Raw genomic sequence first — 19,780 nt, 5'->3', positions numbered from 1 at the left:
GTATTGATTTGTTGTCTAGACATAAATGTATCTGCTAACATATTGCAGACATTATTCAAAGCCAGGACTAGCTGGAATAAGTAGAGTCAGTTTTTCTGCTGGGGAAAGGAAAACACTGAGAACAATACAGCTTATTAAATAAATGTAATAAATTAGATGCTAATAATTAAACTAATTCTCATTAACACTTTCAGTTGTATGTATGTCAGGAGAGAAACAGTAATTTTGCCAGTTATTACTTCATTGGCTGGAAAAAGTTACATGCATTACATTTCATGAAATATTCAGAGCATTATTTTAGATTTGATTTACATAAAATTTATAAATTCTGTATTCAACTGGAATGCTATTTCAATAATAGCAAGATGATTCACTTTATTTGATTAAAAAAATGAAAATGGTTATTTGAAGCTTTGGAACTCTGCTTAATTTTTCATAGAGATAAGGGGAAAAGATAACTGCTTACAGAAATAACAAACCATAATAAACTGTACTTTTAACATCTTGAGTTCAAGTACTGGTCAACTTGATCTAAAGTGCTATAAGGCAGTATTTTTTTTTTTTAATGAACTTAGTTGATCTGAAACATCTGTTTCTCACCCTCCCTTTTCCTGCTCCATCCCCCCCACTCTCCCCTGAACTTCAAAAATAATTAATAAAAATTATTCTGCCTTCATATTTGGTTAACCCTCGTTGCACAAGGGTTACAACATATGAAGCAAAGTCATTTGTGGGGGGACCCAGAAGGTCACTGTAGCACCAGCTTCTCTGACAGTTTAAGCTAATTTCACCACAATGTGGTCGAGTGTTTTTTTGGGGAGGTTTCATGTTGTTTTTTAAAATACTTTTGCAGTAGCAGCATATTTTTAATTTTTTTTTTTCCTTCCAGCAACTATTCCAGGTGTGCTCCTGCACGCAACATGCTGTTAAAATAACCCCATAAATAATCCCATGGTTAATTTTTTACATAGGACAAACACTTCTGAAGAAAGAAAAACGGCTTCCTTACATTTAGGAACCCCACCTGTCCAGCCTGCTGACCAGCGTCGGGGCAGACAAGTTGGACAAACTCTTTCAGAGTCTCCTGAGGATGATAGCGGATTGCTGGGTGTGAGAAGTATGGCCCAGGCTGTTGAATAATGGGTGATGTTGGAAAATGAAGAGTCGATGGTGTTGCATGTGGACTTGCTATAGGAAAGAAAACAAAGACGTTATATAGAGTTTTGCCTTCGGAAAATAAAACAGTTTAAATCTACTTTTAGTCTTTCTTTTTTTTTTTTAAATGTACAGTATTTTTTATACATCGGATCTTCACAATTAATATATTAGACCACATTGTGTCCTACACTCACTTCATCTACATCCTGGAAGCAAACGGAGCCAGACATTTTGAAGGATTTTCTGTATTTTTAGTGGACATGTATAAAGGAACCAGCAGTCCTTTGTGAGACTAAAAACTATTCATCACCTTAAGGGCAGCCCTCATCAATCAGGCAATAAAAAAAAGGGGAGATTAGGGTTGATTTAATTGACATTTCATGTAACTTGGATTTGCACATATGAATCCATTTTATATTGTATATAAATGGTCGATAATTTAAAGATGATCTAACGTTTCTTGTTGTTGGGGTTTTTTTCCCACCTCAGTTTAGAAACATTTATTTTAAGTAACGTGTTTTCATCTAATGAACATGCACAAAGTGGTGAGATCGTTTGGAAAATTACATTTACATTTCCCCTGAATAACGTTAGCCTCAAATCTTCAGCAAGCCCCCAGCTTGCATTCAGGGATGAAGTTTAATTTGGTGAATTTATGGGCCAACAAGCCAGCTGGAAAATGTACTCCAGAGAAGGTGCAGAGGTGTGATGTACACAAGCCCATTGGCAATGACCAATTTTACCCTCAGCTGATTTCAGCAGAACTACAAGTGCAGCTGAAGAGCCTTCTGCTCTTCTGCATTATGTGACACCTTTGCCCAGTTCCTTGGCCTTCAAAATGTATGGGGTTGGACCCTTGTTAGTCAGCAGTGTTTTCCACTGTTAGTTGTCACCATGAAGTAGCAAGTGCTGCCACTTACAGTGCCATGAATTGTCCCTTTCCCCTCTAAAATGAGAATTCACTCTTCTTTTAGAATGACCAATTAATCTGGTGTGCACAAAGTCATCTGTAAATCATAGTTTATTTCTCACCGAACAGTCATTGTTATGTTCCTGTTGCTCCCTTGGCACGTTATCCTTGGAATCTTTGAGGGGTGTCCATGTGCATAGACTGCACTTGTATACCACACATAACCAATTAGATAAAGGCTATGCAGGGGAGGGAATATCGTACAGAAACTCATGTGTTGGCTTTGAAGTATATTAAATATACAAGAGGGAAAAAAAAAGCCTTTGGCACTTCCAGAAAAATTGGAGAGATGCAGGAAAGTTAACTAAAATCAAACAGAAATGAGCAAACATTCATTTCATGATGAATGTTATGAAAAACCTTCAGTTAAATAAAAGCTAAAATCTGCTTCTTACTCTTGTTCATTGCCAGTTTAATAATATAACACTTTATTAATAATTTTTTCTTAAGCATTATTAAACCATTAGCAAACTCAAGAGCCTGAAGATGTGGATAAAACATGTACTCTGAGACAGCAGCAAGGAAACTACTGCATTATCCTGTAAACATTCATTAAGGGTTGGCTGGGCAGCACTTCTATGCTCTTCCTTCTCCATGATGGGATAGGAATGATTGACACCACCCCCAAAAAGAGCTGCACTCATGCCAGGGGTGCTGGTATGGGATGGATGTGAAGGTCTCGTTCTTGCCATGAAAAGCTCTCTTGTAACCATGTTAACCCCACAAATCTGCTCCCCTTAATACTGTTCACAACAGAGAGAAACACACACTAAATGTGTGGTAATAAATGGGAAAACGCCACGGAAAGAAAGCATAGAGATGAGGAGCCAAAAGACACGCAGCCTTCAGCTGTCTCTGGTGGAAGCAGATGGATATCCAGAGAAACTCCTTGGAAAGCATGGGCTATACCTATCTTATAACACCTAGATATCATGGCATGTGGGCTGAGCTGAAAAACAGTGTCTTCCCACAGCTGTGCCAGGTCTGCAGCGCTGCACTTGGGAAAAGGAAACAAGAAGCAGCATATCCCACACTCCTCGTTATGGAAATGTTGACAGTTATTCCATGGCCAAGGCAAACACCTGTGTACCCAGCCTGTTCAACCTGTCTGCACATCTGGGCTTATCTCCTGTGTTTTTTACAAACCTTGTTAATTATTTCTTATTCACTTTTAAGACAAATAGTTTCGTTTGAGTTTGCATCTTAAATCACAGTATATTTGAAAACTCTTCAGATAAAGAACCCAAATCTTCAAAGGAAGAAATAAAGGCTGTTTTCCTGTCCCCAAACTCCTGGGAGAGGCTGTAACTTTGAAGTGTGCTATTAAAGGTAGAGATAATGGGGAATTCCCCTTAGGAACTCTGGGTGTCTACCATGGAGCCAATTATTAGAGTCAACAGAGAACTAAGCAGAACTAACGGTGTCTAAGGAGTTGTTCATCTTATCCCAAACAGACCCCTGCCTTTGACTGGACTTCACTGACCACACTGACTGGCTCACTGGTGGATGTGCAAGGAGCCCACTGGTACTGCTCTGAGGTAGATACCTCCAGTCTATGTACACACCTTCATTTAGGTGAATCCTACCTAAAGTGGCAGCCTCTGATCTCACCTACACCAACCCCTGAGGTGGAACCACTTTAATGACACTCATGTCAGAGCCACTTCAGAGGTATGAAGATACCATAACCTATTCCAGGAAACAGCAGTAATTTTAGAGCTCCTCAAAACATTTTACCAGGAATATTGCTTCAACTGAAGCTGTCAGCAAGTGTTTTGATGACTACAACAACATTTTTATTATCATACAATATTTCTATCTTTTTTAAATATGAAATATATTCTTCCTCTCTTTCTTCCTATCTCCTTTTGTAGTTTCCCCTTTCCTTGTGTGTCAAATGGAATATGAAGGATGAAGATAAAAGTGAGAAATGAAAATTTATGTGGCAAGCATCTAATTCCGTAAAAAAATAGATTGGGATTTTAAAAATATTTTTTAAAAATTTCCTTTTAGTATCAGCTCTTTTAAGACTATTTGAAATTGTTAGGCAACTGCACTGTTGTTTGTACATATCTGGGAACAAACTCATTCCTATTCTTTCTCTGGATGAAAAGGAGATAGGCCTGAGACCACACTGAGACCACACTGTATTTAGCTTTTCCAAGGTGTGGGTCTTCATTTAATAATTTGATTTGCTCTATGAAAGATGAAATAAATATTCACTGACATGTAAGTAGTGAGTCTTTCTCTGTTGCCTTGACTTCCTCAGCATGTGAGGGTAGAAAACAAAGTGGAAATCATGTGTCACTGATCTTCCCAAACAGAGAGAGAAGAAAAATGAATGCAGAAATAAGCAGCAATAATTCAGCAAAGCAAAGTGCTGCAAAAAGGAGAAAGTGGTTCCTCTTCAGAGTCTTGGCCAACTCCTCAGCACAGCACAGCTGAGGGCTTTCTGCTGACCACAGGAAGGACTGGGGGAAGGAAACCAGACCAAATAGGCATCAGTCCCCAGTCTGTGCCATACACTGACATGGAGGGGTCATTTTCTTCTTGGCATAAGAAGTAATGAGTGGAATACAGATCTCCAAAAGGTTTGTTTTTGCAGCTTCTGACTGGGAAATACCAAATTTCTCAAGAGGCAAAAGGAGGGGCTGTTTGGTGAGAGGAAAAATCCACTACTATTAAACTGATCAACATTACAAATGTGCCTGCCTGATACTAGAGAGAGGGAATTAAATGCTTAAGTCTAAAAACTGCTGGCCCAGATACAGACCATTACTCCGATGGTTGTGTTGTGGTCAGCAACTCTGGTGAGTGCAAAACTGGCTGCTCAAACAAGTTCTGAGGACAGAACATAAGCATGTTTCCAAATATAGGGATCCCCACAAATATTTTGAATCAGTTAAAGCATGAGAGGTAATATAGAACAGGTTGCTATTTTCCTTGTTTGCCTCTGAAATGTCCCTTTGGTCATGATGTTCAGAAACTCTTAATGAAAATGATAGTCATTAATTCCAAAAACCACACCTACGGTAATGCAAATGGTCCTGTGTATGAGAAGAGGCTCCTACTACTTCTTCTGGAATATTACAAGTCTTAATCAGTGATTGTAAATTCTTTGAGATCTTCAAATGGAAGATAAAATAGGTCTTTGTCTATTATTTATTTACTTATTGACTTATTATTTATGTATCCCTAAGCAGCTCCATCCTGCCAAACCGTATTTCTCCTGGCGTCTTTCAGCCTGTGACATTTATATTTTATTATTGACCTCAGTAAATGACATAAAATATAAGTTCTACAACCTATGAAAAGATGTGTATTCCAGATCAGAACTTCATTTTACCTGCTGTAGGTACAGAGGAGTTGGACTATCTGGTGTTATTAAATCTGTTATTTTGTGTGGGGGTTGGAGGCAGGAGTTATCCTTCCATTTCAAGGCAAGCATAAATATTTCAAAGCACACATGATTCTAATTCCATTGAAGCTCGTCTGAAACATCTCAGACTTTTTATTGAAAATGAGATGATAATGTATGGTGGCCTGCAACAGATATACCAGTATTTTAAAACTACTGCTATTGGGCCAAGTAATTATGCAGTACAGCTGTTGTGTGCTACACTGGATTCTTCAGTTTTTTATGAGCTTGTGGTGCTGTGCAGCACAGAAGTCAGAGGGTTTTTCAGAACGCTGAATTCAAACGTCTGATTATGCAGGTCTGTCTTGTCTTTTCCCTTCTTGATTTGTAGTAGCCAATAACAAAATAAGTAATGAATAAAATAAGCTTCACTTATTGATTAGGTGAGCACTGCACATGGCTGAGGCTATGAAGAAGTGCCAAAATTGTGAATTTTGTTCGACTGAGTGATCAGATAATAAAAAATAAGTTAATTTGAAACAGGTTATAGTTTTCTTCAGATATTTAGTACCCTGGAACAAAGGAGCAGTCCTGATAAAGAGAAATGGGATCTTTGTTCCCAGGGAGTGCTCACTGATGTGGTAAAGGGATGTTGGGATCGCACCTGCAGTGCTCAGATTTCTCCACCAGCACAGCCCAACATATGGGGGGACATATTGGTCCATCCACCTTCCATCTCCTCTTCCAAAAAGCCTTGCCAACCCCTTCAAGTCCAGATGACTGGATAAAATTGCTTTCTTCATAAAGTCGTTTGAAGTCTTTGCAAGGGTCACTTAGTGTTGCTCAAGAAAAGGCCACTATCACCCTGCACTCCTTGCCTGCTCTAAGGAGGGCTGGGAATCAAAATCACTGTTCCTTCAAAGGCCCATGGTCTATCAGACCAGGAGAACAGTGGATCAGCTTCACTAGGGCACAATGCTCAGATATCTCCTCTATAAAGTGATAATTAAGTTTACTAATACTTCATTAAACATTGATCAGCCTTCCTAGAAATAGTAACATTAGAATCATAATGAAACAGGATCGTTTTTATCAGCTTGTTTTTGAGGCCATTATAATTGGCTTCATTACAATTAAGAAAGTATTTTTTTAAAAGTCATTTCCCTGGAAATGTTAGAGAACAGTTTGTTCTGCTAGTGGTTTCCACGTCAGGCTTCTAAGTTGCTTTAACTCCCTGTGTGCTGTAAGCTTTTTCCTACCATTCCAGTGTTGCCATTATGCGAGATGTATCCCACCCTTTGTACCCCAAAGGTACTTATTCTGAAAATTGACCATATTAGAGTACTAATTGGCTAAGCCACCATGCTGGCTGATGTGAAATGCTTTCAAACACCATGAAACAGCTGTGTTTATCGGAAATATGAAGAGTGACTTTTTAATAAGGAGATCTGGCAATAATCCAAATTTGTTGAAAGGAACTTACACTTCTGTGTATAATACAATACAAGAGGTAAAGAATGGAAGCCTAAAACAATAGCTTTAAGCCCCAAGATTTTGGTGATGAAAGCAGTTACCCAAACAAGAAAAAAAAATAATTAAGAAACTTGGGCTGGGATTTGCAGAGGTCCTGAGAGAATTCATTAACTGCTTTTGAATTTCAATGGGAGCTGTGTCCCTATAACTCTTTCAAAGGTTTCTGAAAGTCCCCATTTTTCTTACTGCCCATTAGGAACAGATTTTAGGGTGATAAATGTAGAGAAATAGCTTACTCAGGCTAGCAAGAACTTGCCTTCACCTAAATAGTGAGGTGCTGAGGGTAAGATGACCAGTCCTAGGCTGAGCCCTTTGAAGGGAATTCACAGCACTGGAAAACTTAAGTATTGTTTAAGCCCCATAATGGTGCAAAAGGGTTGTTTGGCAACATGTCTGTTGGGGCCATGGATGAGCAAAATTCAAACTGATCCCGTGTCACATTCCCATTTGCACTGGCAAGGCTGGGAAATCCTGGGGCTGTAGAACAAAAATAGTCTTTACCCTCTTAGCATGGGTAAAATTTAGATATCACTGATATTTGCTCCCACATGTAGACAAACATAGATGAAAAATTAAAAATATAATATACACAGCTGACCAATGCGAGAGAAATACAAATACCCTAAATAGGATGGATGGAGGATCTGTTCCTGTCCATGAACATCAAAAAGAAGGGCTGAATTGTAGAATATCCATCTCTCAGCTCCAGAAGTCAAGTGCAGGTGGTCAGCTAAGCACTGTTGAAAAAACAGACCCATGGTATCCCCAAATCAGGGCTGGCTCTCAGCCCCTTTCTGCTGCTCTGAGTGGTACAAGGCACCTGGACCCTTTGTTCAGAAACACTCTTTCTGTAAGAAATTTTGCAGTAGCAAGTGGGAGGCAGAAGTACATTTTGCCAAGGCCCACGGAGTTCCTTGCAAAAGGAAAATATGCTGAAAGCTGTGTTTGAGCTCAGGGTTGAGCTCTGGACTGCTGAGTAGTACAGGCTGCATTTGAAAACCTGTAGAGCTGAACTGAGCACTTGTTCCAGATTCTAGCATGGGCAGGGGACCAGTTAAGTTTGCTATTTTGAACAGTTTGTTTTAAAACATGTCAGAATTCTACTGCCTTTGAGAGATCAGAATACTATAGAATTGATTACATCGGGACAGAAATAAAACTCATACCTATAGAAAGCACTTCTCCCTTACAAGACTATAGCTGGGGTCAAAACCCCCCTAATTTAACCTATTTGTAGAATTCCCACATCACATCAAATGCTGTCAACTTGTGCATATTATTATTGCTTTTAATACACATGATGTATTCTCATATATTCTCATCATAAGATAAAAACTGCTGCTAGGAAAATATATCATGTCTTTCTTATAATGAAATGCAGTTGATAAGTTTACAATAGAAATGTAAATTCTCTTAAAAACTACAACCTTTATGTGTGTGATGATATAATTCTGCTTTGATACTAAAAAGGGCATGGTAATGGAATCTGTGACTTTGGAGTGATATATTGCTGTTAAGTTAATAGGACTCCACATTCCCATTTCTAATATCAGTGTTTTTTCCCCCCTTTCATTCTGTAGATGGTAAGCTGATACTACATAAACATTGTTAAAGCTATAGTTCCACGCTACAGTAATTCACTTAACTTTAACATGATTTATGGTTCTGTCAATAGAGGAGGTTGAAAATCCAGAGCTCTGATGCTTAAACATGGGTCCCATATTTAAAGCAATAATGTGCTTTTTGTGTATGTCTGAAGCTAGAAGAATTTAGCATAACACAGAGATAAAAATATTATAGTTCACTGCACTGTTTAAAGCATATAGTTTAACTTCACGGATACATCAAAGACAGCAAAGAAACTGAAGTCAGTGTCAGTAAAAGCATGGGCAAAACACTGTTACTGCAGCACTTTATTTTTATATTATTTTTTAGGGATGCATGAAATCCTATTAGTGTTTTTAACACTCCCCTTTTTTCGTTCTTTTGCTCAGTTAGATCAGCTCCTTTTGTCAGGATGAGTTTAAATCTGGGTCCACTGTGGTAATCACCCCCCTTTCTTCTTTCTGGCACTTACCCTCCAGGCATTTTGCCTCTTTAGGAGATTAAGCGACCAAGTCATCTTGTTGCTCTAACATGTCCTCACTGGAGCAACATATTAACACAACTCCACTGCAAAAGAGCCCTCTTTAGAAGTTTGCTGCAGGGATGACAAATTAACCCAGCATGGTGTCCCACACATCTATCTCAGTACAAATTATTAGTGTAATAGAGCTTTTAGTTATGCATTTATCTAGTAATTATTGAATGGTTATACAAAATGAAGCTGAGCAATCACGGCCCTTTATGAGGTGGGCTCGGTGGGTGGTCTTATAGTTAATTTAGGATAGGACTGTCTAAGCAGTTCACTCACACACAAATTAGCTGAACAGCCTGCTCCTTTAAATGTTTCCTATGTCACAGGCTAACTCTTTACAATACAACAAAGGTAGAGTTTTAATTACACGGTTCCTGACTTTTGTTTAACTGAAGCTTTAACCGTTTGCAAACCTCCCTCCCTGTCCTCCCTGCCTGGGCATTGCAGTCGGTTGCAATTTGGGGATCGTGTCATTGCTAAACCCTGACCTTGAGGCCATCTGTTAGAAACTGCTTTTCCTTCGACACCAGATTATTGCAAACTGAGTGGAGAAAATCAAAATCTTCCCCTACACAGTCAGCTATCCTGACATTGTAAACTGGAACGTGTAAACTCATCTGATGGGCAGATGAGGGTTTTTATGTGCTATTTATGGCTTCACCTCAACTTTCTCACCTTTGTGGTGTGACACTCTCCTCTTTTGGCTATCTGACATTACCATCCCTTGATCTGAGGTGTCTGTATCAAAATGAAGTTGCACCACTTTGTTTTTGTCAAAATTCAAAGGAAAGTAGAAGGTTACACCAGTCTGCCAGCTGACAGCACTGAGGAGCAGCCACTAAGAGTTGTACAGAACAGGATATTACAAAATGTCTTTTTACACTGTGCAGCAGGAATTATCACTTTGATTCACTTGAAGCTGGTTGACAGGACAGCGAACAGGCACTGATACTTTGGTGACCCAGTCGAGAATTTAGATAGAGAAGGGCACAATATCTTTCCAGATATGTGACATAAAGTTTTTGCCACTTTGGCACGAACAGTGAGTACTGTCCTGCAGTGTTTCCCTGGCAGCCCTTGTCCTGATAAAAGTCTCAGTGACGATGGTAATTATGGAGAAATTAATATAATGGAAACCAGTCCACTGGTTGACTTTCATTCCTTCTTCTTTTCTGCTCACACACCCACTTCCTCGGATTCTTCCCTTTGTGCTGTATTTCTTGCCTCTTGTAATTGTGTTTCTCCTTCATTTATCTTCCTAACATACCATCTCATTGTTATTTTTTTTCTTTACTTGCCTTTTCTTCTTTGCTTTTTGGCTTGCAGGAACCACACTGTCATATTCTGTGGAAATGCTTGAATGCTCTGCAGCACAGGCTGCTGTACATCCTGGGTTTACAAGATCGTGGTCAATTTAACTTTTAGCTCCAGATATAAAGTCACTAGAGTGTAAGTAGAAATACATGGAAGCCTAAAACCACTTATGTAAATACTGCTGTCACCCATGGTATTTAAATCCTTCACTGTCTGGTAAAGAGTTCAAGTGGTCTGGGAAACTTTGTGAGGTGCCAGCAATACACTATGGCTTTGCAAAGTTGGAGTGCTGTGGTGAGTTACACTGACCACCAAATAATCTAATTTGCAGGTAACAAAAGTATGCTGCGTAGGAGTAAGAGATCTGAGTGCTTGAATGTATTTGAAATAAATTCTAAAACTGATAGTGATGCTAAAGGCACCCTATAGGTGATCAGTTTACCATCTGCCAGGCACTGAGTCCTAACCACGCTGGTCCAGAGAAGACATATGGTGCATTCATAGAGTCATGCCCAAAAAACTGCCATCATCAAGTGAGGCTCCATGAATCACTTTGCTAGCTTAGCACCAAAGAAACTTGGATCTTGCCACCATCTGTTGGAACTACTGAGGAGTCACTGAAGCATTGGCATCCATGCGCCAGCACTCACTGCACATCTGGTCTGTTGGTCAGCCAGCTCGGATCCTCTCCGCTGGCTACTGCCCAGCTGGGCCGAGCACTGGCAGCAGCACCAGTGCAGAGAGGAGCTAGTGCACAGCCCTCCACAACACAGAGCATCCGGACAATTTAATGAGAGCAGAGGTTTTCCAACTGGTTCATTGGATGGAGCATCTCAGAGCTAAGAAATCCTCTTAAGGATCTACTCCTCCTCCAAGGAAGTTTTGTTTCCAAAATGACTCACTTTGGGGATGACTGGGAAGGGCACTCAGTATCCTGGGATACCCCAGCATATGATGTGCACTGTATTCTAAGGGATGTTTGAAAGCGTGTGAAAGATTTGGGAATATTCCTGAGAAGTTATAAATCACTGGTTGTCAATGACAACACCTGCCATGAATAGTCTACAGCTTCTTCTCTGCTATTTTGATCATGCTTTACAAATGCATCTCATACACACATCCAAGTGATAAACTTGCACATATGAACATGAGAAGGATATCGAACCTTCTTGTGATTGTTTGGTTGTCTGAGGAGCTTACTCTGATGGTGACCTACTTACTCACAACTCTCCTCTCTCTGAAATCTCTCTGAAGACTAAAGATTAAATCCTGCTCTTAGTTTTCTGAAAACCCCTCAGAATGACCTGCCACTGACCATTTACATAATGCACCTGTATCCAAAGAGAATGCAACATATGTGTGCTATATCATTTCTGCAGAGGCACAACTTGCAGTAACTACTGGTGGATATGAATTGCTGAATTATATCCTCTTATACTATTGCATTATACTCTTTATGCTGCCACTTCTGATACCTGAAAAGCTTCTCTCTTGTGCTTACTGTCCCTAAAGTACACTGGAGGCAATGGGATAAAGAACAAAGCTGGATTTGCAGGAAATAATCCACCTCAGTATATTACCCTTTACTAACAGAACGATCATTGTAGCAGAGAAATAAACACAGCCGGTGTGCTGTGGAAGAATACTGAGAAGGAATGTCTAAAAAGAACAAAGAATGAAGTCTGAGAGAAGACTTTTCCAGGATGATGACACTTAAAGAAATTCAGAGGGATTTTTTTCCTGAAAATCTGTGAGACTTTGTGAACAATCATAAAATAGAAGATGTTGGAGAAGAACAGTTTTGGTTAACCTGTTAGGAACCATGATGACTAAAAACTGTGCTACTTCTTTATGGAGTTAGTAAAGACATCTCCTTCCAAACAAACAAAATTTGGGACTGTAATAATTGTATTTGCTCTTTCAACTTCTGGCTGCCATTGAATGTTCTTCTCACGTAGCCGATGGATATCTGCCAGTGCACAGAAAAAGTCTTGTGAAAACAGACTGTAGATGAGATTTAAACAAGGCCTCACCAGTGAGATATTTCCTCTCTCAACCACACAAAAATCCAAAACACAGAGGGTCTAAACAGGGGCAGACAGAGGCAGTCAATGATCTTAAAAAATTAGTGGGAGGTAAAACATAGCTAAATAAAGGAAGGCCTATTAAGTAATCAATCAACAACCCGAATCTAAAAGGCTGAACTTCTAAAAGACAGGAATTCGGAGTCAACTGATGTGCACTGAATAGAATGTTAATGGAAGCTTCATATTATTCATACTTATATCACCAATTAGCAAGGCTTTTAAAAGAAGATATATTTGCCAGATAGCTCAGATCCAAATTTCAAGGGAAATTTGTACAGAGCTTAGATGCCTAAACATCTTCTGAGGATCTAGGTGTGTGTCTAAGGGTAATGAATAATTTTAATGGATTAACCACAACAAATCAAACTACAATAAGTAGATTTAAAAAAGCACAAAACTCCTGAAGTACAAGTCTGATCTTGCTTCAACTTTGTGCAATTCCACCACTTCTCACCACATCACCTGGACTGTGCAGACAAAGAGGCTCCTCCTAGTTTAAGCTGCCCTCAGTAAAATCACGCTGATGCCAAATAGACATTTCCAAATAATTTCTAGGATGAATTGCTAATATGCCTTTTTATGCTTCACCATTCAACCAATTCCTTAATAATCTTCTCTAAATGAAACAAAATTTCATAGCAGAAAGAAACATGTCACAACCATTCATTCCTATTTTTGTATCTTCCAAAGAGGTTTGTAAGAGGATTCATTCATTTGTGTCTCTTACTGTGCCCAAGTGAGTTCTTTTTCAAATGTGAACTGAGAATTACACTTAGTTTTCTAGGCTAAATGCAAATGCATCTTTCTAACAAAAATGTATAAGCACATCTAGACCCAGAGGACATTTCTTTTACTTGGAAAGTGAGTCAGAAGAGTACTGGGAGGAAAACCTGCCAAAGCATTGAAGGAATCAACTTCAAAGGAGTCCCCTAACAAGGCGGTTCTTCGGCACACTGACACCAACAGCACGAGAATAAATGACTGGCAGAAGGAAAGCCACGGTGCTGGAAGACAGGCGAGGGTCAGAAGTGATGGATGGGTCCCTGTCTCAAGCAGTTGGACTGAATCAACGTGATGAATGGTCACAAGCAGAAGACACTTTCTGCAACACATCCTGTCCCTTTCCCCACCCTCTTCAAATAAAACCCCAAGTCCCCAGAAACCAGCGTTTCCACCTTAGGCACTGTTGAGTGGTCATCAGGAGCTTGCCTAAAGATCCCAGCCTAACAAAACCAAACTCCAGACACCTAAACCCTCAGGGTTCTCAAGGTCCTGAGTGCAGCGTCTCTCTGGGCAGGTCACAGGTGGCGATGGTTTTCCATGGAGAGGCGCTGGGATGGACACTGGGTGCCGTGGCACATGTTTAAGCTGCCTGGGGGCTCTTGGGTATGGCCTCACCTCTGGGTCCTGTAATGACAGGTCGATGGTGCTGTGTGAAAGCCGTTCCAAGGGAGGAGGTCTGCGAAGGCGAGGGACTGCTGAAACCAGACTTCTCTGACTTCTTTAATGTAGTTGGCGATGGCATTCCTGGCAAGAATGATTGATAAGTGCAATTTAATAATGCTAGGTCATGGAACGACAGCCTATGCATTGTGAAAGGGGGTGCAGAAGCAGCTAGACACACTTAAAGGACAAATGAAGCGAACACAACAGCAAGCTGAAAGCTCACTTTTATTTGTGATCTTTTTGAAGGCAGAAGCAGCCATGGTTTGCTCTGAGCCATGAGTACTAAAAGGCAGCCATATTTTTCTTATAAATCTGAAATATGGATAGGATGCAGCTTATTATTGCTACTGAAACCTACTCTGCTTTATTTTTAGAAATCTGTAATAGCTGGAGCATTTGGATTTTTACAGGCTTTTTATGAGTTCTGTCTTTCACTCGTTGGTTTAATAGATTATTGCAAATGGATCTTTTAAATGTGCTGTACGACTCAAGGCACAACTAGAGAATGAAGTTTTCTGAGTTCAAATTCTGCCTCCCCTTACTCTCTTGACTTCAAAGGTATTTGAAAGTAATACATTTATGTGCTTCTCTTTTGCTTTCAATTTTTTTTTAAAGGGTGAATGGTATTTTTGTCTTGATATTAGAAGCCGCACTGGAATTATTTCAGAGTTGTTATAATGCCCTTGAACTATATCAAAGGCTTCCAACGAAAATCAGAGTTAAGTTGTCACTGGGTGAAACCACTGCCATGGACAGGCAGAAATGGTGTGATGCTAATCTGACCAGTTTGGTATTAGAATAACTCCTGTTGATGCCATGTCAAGCCATTGGCATCAAAGAAATTATTGGAATTAATATATTTCAACAGGATTTTAAAATCCAAGATTTTTCTTTGTATGGTTGATGCCTGGATAAAAGAATATCACAGTATATAGATGAAAAGTATGAATGTGTCAGTACTAGTCTCTATATTTTTATAGTTCTAGATGCGTCTGGGTATTCTGATTATCTGCACATTTTCTGAAAACTCCTAATTTCCAGTATATACAGATCATCAGGCATTTTGCACATCTATAGGTATATAACAAAGGTGGAGAATGGTTGAGATTTCAGGTGCAAAAGTAAAATATCAGATAACGTGGAAGTTGAACTTCCACTAGCGAAGTCATTCGACTTTATTTCCAACTTTGTATTTTATAGAATTTAATTGTTAAAAAGTAAAGAGAGAGGCCTGGACAATATTATCTCTGGGCAATATTATTAACTTTTTATTTAATAACACTAGTTTTATAGTCCCTGGGATGTTGATTGCAATAAGCAGGAGCCTTCTTGTACTTTATATGCTGCACTGCTGGGTCTTAATGGTTTCAGTGAGGCTTTGCAGTTTATATTTCTGAAAGTTAAATAAAGTAAGGGAATGGTTTGAGTTCCAGTGTTGTACTTGAAGCTTTTTCCCACAAAACTGTTTGCTACAGGGTTTGCTGTCGTGGTGGGTTTTTCCTTGCAGCAGAAAAGGTTACAGACTTAACCTTTTAAAAATCAAAGTTTAGAACTGACTATTGTGCAAGAAAAATATTGGGCTGGGTTTGTTTTTTTTTCTTCATATTGGTCTTAAGGACTTTGGAGTGGGGACAAAAGCAAAGATTGGTTCAGTCGAGGGGGAAGAGAGAAAAGGAGACTGAACTAAGGTGTCTTGATGAAATATTCCAATGCAGCCTGACGAATTTCTGCTCCAATGGCATGTTTGGATGTAACAGTTATTGAATGTCCATATTCAGGACAAGGACACTCAAAGGAATTAACGGTGCTGTTGACCCGGATTTCCTTATGATGGAAGAACTAGGGATGGAAACACCAAATGAGTGTCAAACCCAGCCCCAAGTGCAAAATAGCATGGACAGCCAAGAATTTATGTACAGGGAAGGTCACAGTAAAATATGCCAGCATGTAAGTGCTCCAACTGCAAGGTCGGGCAGCAGGGGTCCAGGTAGGACATGAGTTACCTGTGCCCTGGGCAAGCATAGAAGGAGCGGAAGGAGTAAGATCTCCAAGTCTGTGCACTGTATGGCTCAACTGCCTCATGAACTCCCTGCTTTCCCCATATCCTCTGGCTGCAAACCCTCTTCAGGATTATGGGAAAGATAATAAAGCTTCTAAAAAAGTGAAATAGCTTTTCTTTTGCCCCTGTGTTAAAAAACCTGCATGACTCACCTAAATCAAGGTAGGGAAAAGGGGCAGAGAGGCAGTGGAACACAGTTTAAAGCTGTAGCAAGTTCATGTGATTGTGTCCAAACACTGGAACTTCAGGAGCTGCAATGAAGCTGATGAATGACCTTGAGTGTGACAATGCTGAGAAGTGTCATGTTCATATGGGGATGGGTTTCATAAGGTTGAGGCAGCTGTTTTCATGTGAAAATATAGATTTTAATGTAACATTATGCTGTAAAATTGTGTAAAAAGACAAACTGAAGCACTGATAATTGTTACTACTTTTGTTCTATTTGTTTGTTATCATTCTGATTGCCATTATTATCACAAGTTTGGTTTATTTATTTATTTATTTCAGGGTATTTTGAAATGTATTGGTTTGGAACAGTCCAACTATACCATATTTTTGTTTTGTTTGGGGTTTGTAATGACACATTTTATTTTGAGTGATCACATCCATCAGATCTCAAGAAAAAAATGGCTGCTTCCTAGTTCAGAAGAATATGCAAACAGGAGCTTAATTACATCACTTAATATTGACCAAGAGAAAGAAGAAGATGAGCTTGCCAGCTCATTTCCAAAGCATGTTTTGTCCTTTAAGAGGGGAGAGGATGACAGAAAGTTAGGCAGTGCAAAGCAATTAGCATCATTCACATTTTATGTTGCGCTAGCATGGTGCTCTAGCAGCAAAATTCAAACATTCTTTGAATGGGTTAATAAAAGAAGAAATACAGTCGGCATGCAAGAAAAAGGTTTCCAAGAACAAGCCAAAATATGTCCCATTCTTCTAAATTTATCACAGCCATGTCACATTATCCTTGAGACTGCCAGGAATGTCAATTTTTTTGCAATTTAAAAAAAATATCTCATTTAGCACCATATGTTTGGTTAATGTGCCTGATATATCCTGCGTATTCTTTAGTCCATCCATTTCTAATACTCATTTTCTTCTTTTTTTTCTCCCCTTGCTAAGCCATATGTTACAATGCTGGTCATTCTATCGAAGCTCCTTTCAGGAGCTGAGAGAGAGGGAACTCTGGTTTAATCACCCAGAAAAGCTTCAAATACTACAAGTCACTTAGGTGAGCAGTCTCAGCACTCGAGTTAGTTGTAGGTGCCTGGTGCCTATGAAAATTAGGCCACCTGTGAGATGGCATGGTGTATATTAACAGCTATGAGGCAGGAACTAAGGTAAAGAACTAAATATGGAATTAGGTGTTTAATTTTTGGCACCCATGTTTGAGACTCTTGGCTAGTTTTAAAGGTCTTCTGTTTCATATCTAATGAGTTTTAACACATTTAGTGGTCCCCAGCCTGCAGCGTCCCCTCCTGTGTTGCTCAGGGATGCAGGAAATTAAAAAGTTAAAGATGAAGGTACTCCGGGCAGAGCTGGGGATGCATCCCAGGAGGATCCTGCTGCCTTGCACGGCTTTCCTCAGCATTGTTCCCAAGAGCCAATGGATATTGGGGACCACTGTTCTGAACATCAGATTTCAGCACTTCACAGGACCCCAAGGAAGGGGTAGTGCCAACTCTAAGGACACCTCTGAGTCCCTGCTCTCCTCTCTCTGCTCTCTGGTGCAGGGCAGCAACAAATTACAACATCCCCCAGCCCATCTCAGCTGTGCTGGCCGGTGAATAGGGAATGGAGCCAAGGATCCTCCCCGTTCCCTGCCTCTTTCTATCCATCTGCTCTGAGCAAGGAATAAACAAGAACAGCCAGAACACAACGGCTGGGTAACCCAGGTGGGGTTTAAGTGTGTTCCTTACTATTCTGTGGATAGTACGGTTGTCCAAATCACAGTCACACCTGGCACTTTTAGGGAACACAGATTTCAGAATCCAGGTCTGAGTCTCCTCTGAATGTTATTTAGAGTGCGAGAGAAGAAAATCAGACTTAGTCTATTTTCATTTTATGGCAGCTTTTAACTACAGAAAAAATGGGAAAGTTAATTACTAAATAAAAAAAGAAAATAAAGGGATTTTTGGAAGAAAGCGCAGATGGAAGCCTGAGTGGGTGTGTTACTTTAACTTACTGTACTTGTGTTCATGTGATTCTATATGTATGCCAAACATATATGGTCTTACCCTGCTCCCATTAACTTGAATCTGCTTTTTTCACTGGACAGAGGGAACCAGATCAAAGACCATGATGGTGCTAAATGAAACAAGATGTGTACTTTCGTATTTTTTTTCCAAAAGGAAATATTAATTTGACATTGGTTTTTCAGTTGAAAAGAATTTTAATTGCAGTACACAATAAGCAGAAAATTCAGACAACAATAATCTTGAAACTGTTAGCAGCATTATATTTCTATCAAGGAATTTGTGTGCCTTTTCAACATTAGAGCTTTCTGAATTTTCATTAATTTGGCATTTCCCTAAACACACAAGTTATTTTGTTCATTCCACATCATGCATCACACCCTTCTGCTCAATGCATAATGCAAGCGTAAATGGGATCCTTGTCCTTGGGAGACTCTGGTTACTGGAGCCATTGCACAGATGTTGAAGTCCCGTAGTAAGACTTTCGAAAACTCTGCACTTCGCAAACCTCCAGCCCAAGTTTAATCAGTGAGTGCACAGGAATACTTCATGTTCCTCATCTTCTAAGGGGCACTGGAGCATTGCAGTGGGTTTAATTCCTCTACCTCCTTACGTTTGCCAGTACTAGAAACGCACCACATAAGAGTCTTCCTTGAGTACAGCTAAAGATCTTCAAATGTTCATGTATGAGGCTGATATATATTTAAATGGACCAGAAAATGATGCGTGAGAATTGAATGCACAAATCCTTCCCAGAACAAATAAATATCTGTGAACCTCTTTTCCATGTACCTACGTGCCTTACTAACAGAGGGACTGAAATTAGGATTAACTTTGATGGAGTGAATGGAGTCACAGCAAGAGGAGAACAATACCCCTTCTATCCAAATCTATAGCTGTATTTATACCTGTGTATATATATATCTATATCTATATCCAATTTCACTCCATTAACAACTACCGTTATTCTGCCTGCACACATTTTAAACAAAAATTCCATCTCTCGTTAGCCACATTGGTAGACCAGCTCATATATTTACCTCCAAAGACAAATTTTGGATAATTACCCCAATATTCCCACTACACTCTTGAAGGAGATTTTGTTACAAAAGCTATGAATGAAATATGGTCTGGATCTTCCTTCTCAAGGCACACTAGGAAAAGGAATCACAAGCTCAGATATCATCAGGTGGACCATGAACTCAACAACATGCAGAACAAATAGATGATGCAGAAAAACAAGTTGGCTGTTGAAATAAAAACCTGATACATGCGAAGAATTTTTCAAGGAATTTTCATCCTTCTGTGCAAATTATTCCAGCAATTTCACTTAAATCAGTATCAACAAAAATGCTGATCAGCTGCTAGATTTTTTTTTCCTGGGGAATCCTTAATTTCAAGCTTCTTGAAATGTTGATGGCTACACTCCTGCCAGTCATAGTAAGTCTGTTCTGCTCAGTGCTGCACAAACTTTGTCATCAGCCGAGATACAATCACACTAACTGCCATCCATCAGTTTACTG

General features: G+C 39.5%; 1 protein-coding gene across 18 annotated transcripts in view; it reads right to left on the bottom strand.

Annotated features, from left to right (window-relative positions):
* The window catches only part of NFIA (nuclear factor I A), a 410,570-nt gene that overhangs the window by 38,475 nt on the left and 352,315 nt on the right, over positions 1 to 19,780 (bottom strand). For 11 of the 18 annotated variants that reach the window (XM_027694338.1, XM_027694337.1, XM_027694343.1 and 8 more), the window contains 2 exons: positions 13,956 to 14,084; positions 1,010 to 1,188 (listed from right to left, as the gene is read on the bottom strand). In XM_027694338.1, the coding sequence (XP_027550139.1) occupies positions 1,010 to 1,188; positions 13,956 to 14,084 (308 nt within the window). The remainder of the gene's footprint in view (positions 1 to 1,009; positions 1,189 to 13,955; positions 14,085 to 19,780) is intronic. The other 7 variants (XM_027694346.1, XM_027694349.1, XM_027694350.1 and 4 more) reach the window with 3 other exon arrangements.

This window comes from Neopelma chrysocephalum, unplaced genomic scaffold, assembly GCF_003984885.1.
Source record: "Neopelma chrysocephalum unplaced genomic scaffold, ASM398488v2 Primary Assembly neopelma1_97, whole genome shotgun sequence".
In the NCBI taxonomy this organism is placed as follows: domain Eukaryota; kingdom Metazoa; phylum Chordata; class Aves; order Passeriformes; family Pipridae; genus Neopelma; species Neopelma chrysocephalum.
This window is presented reverse-complemented; position numbering and strand designations above follow the sequence as displayed.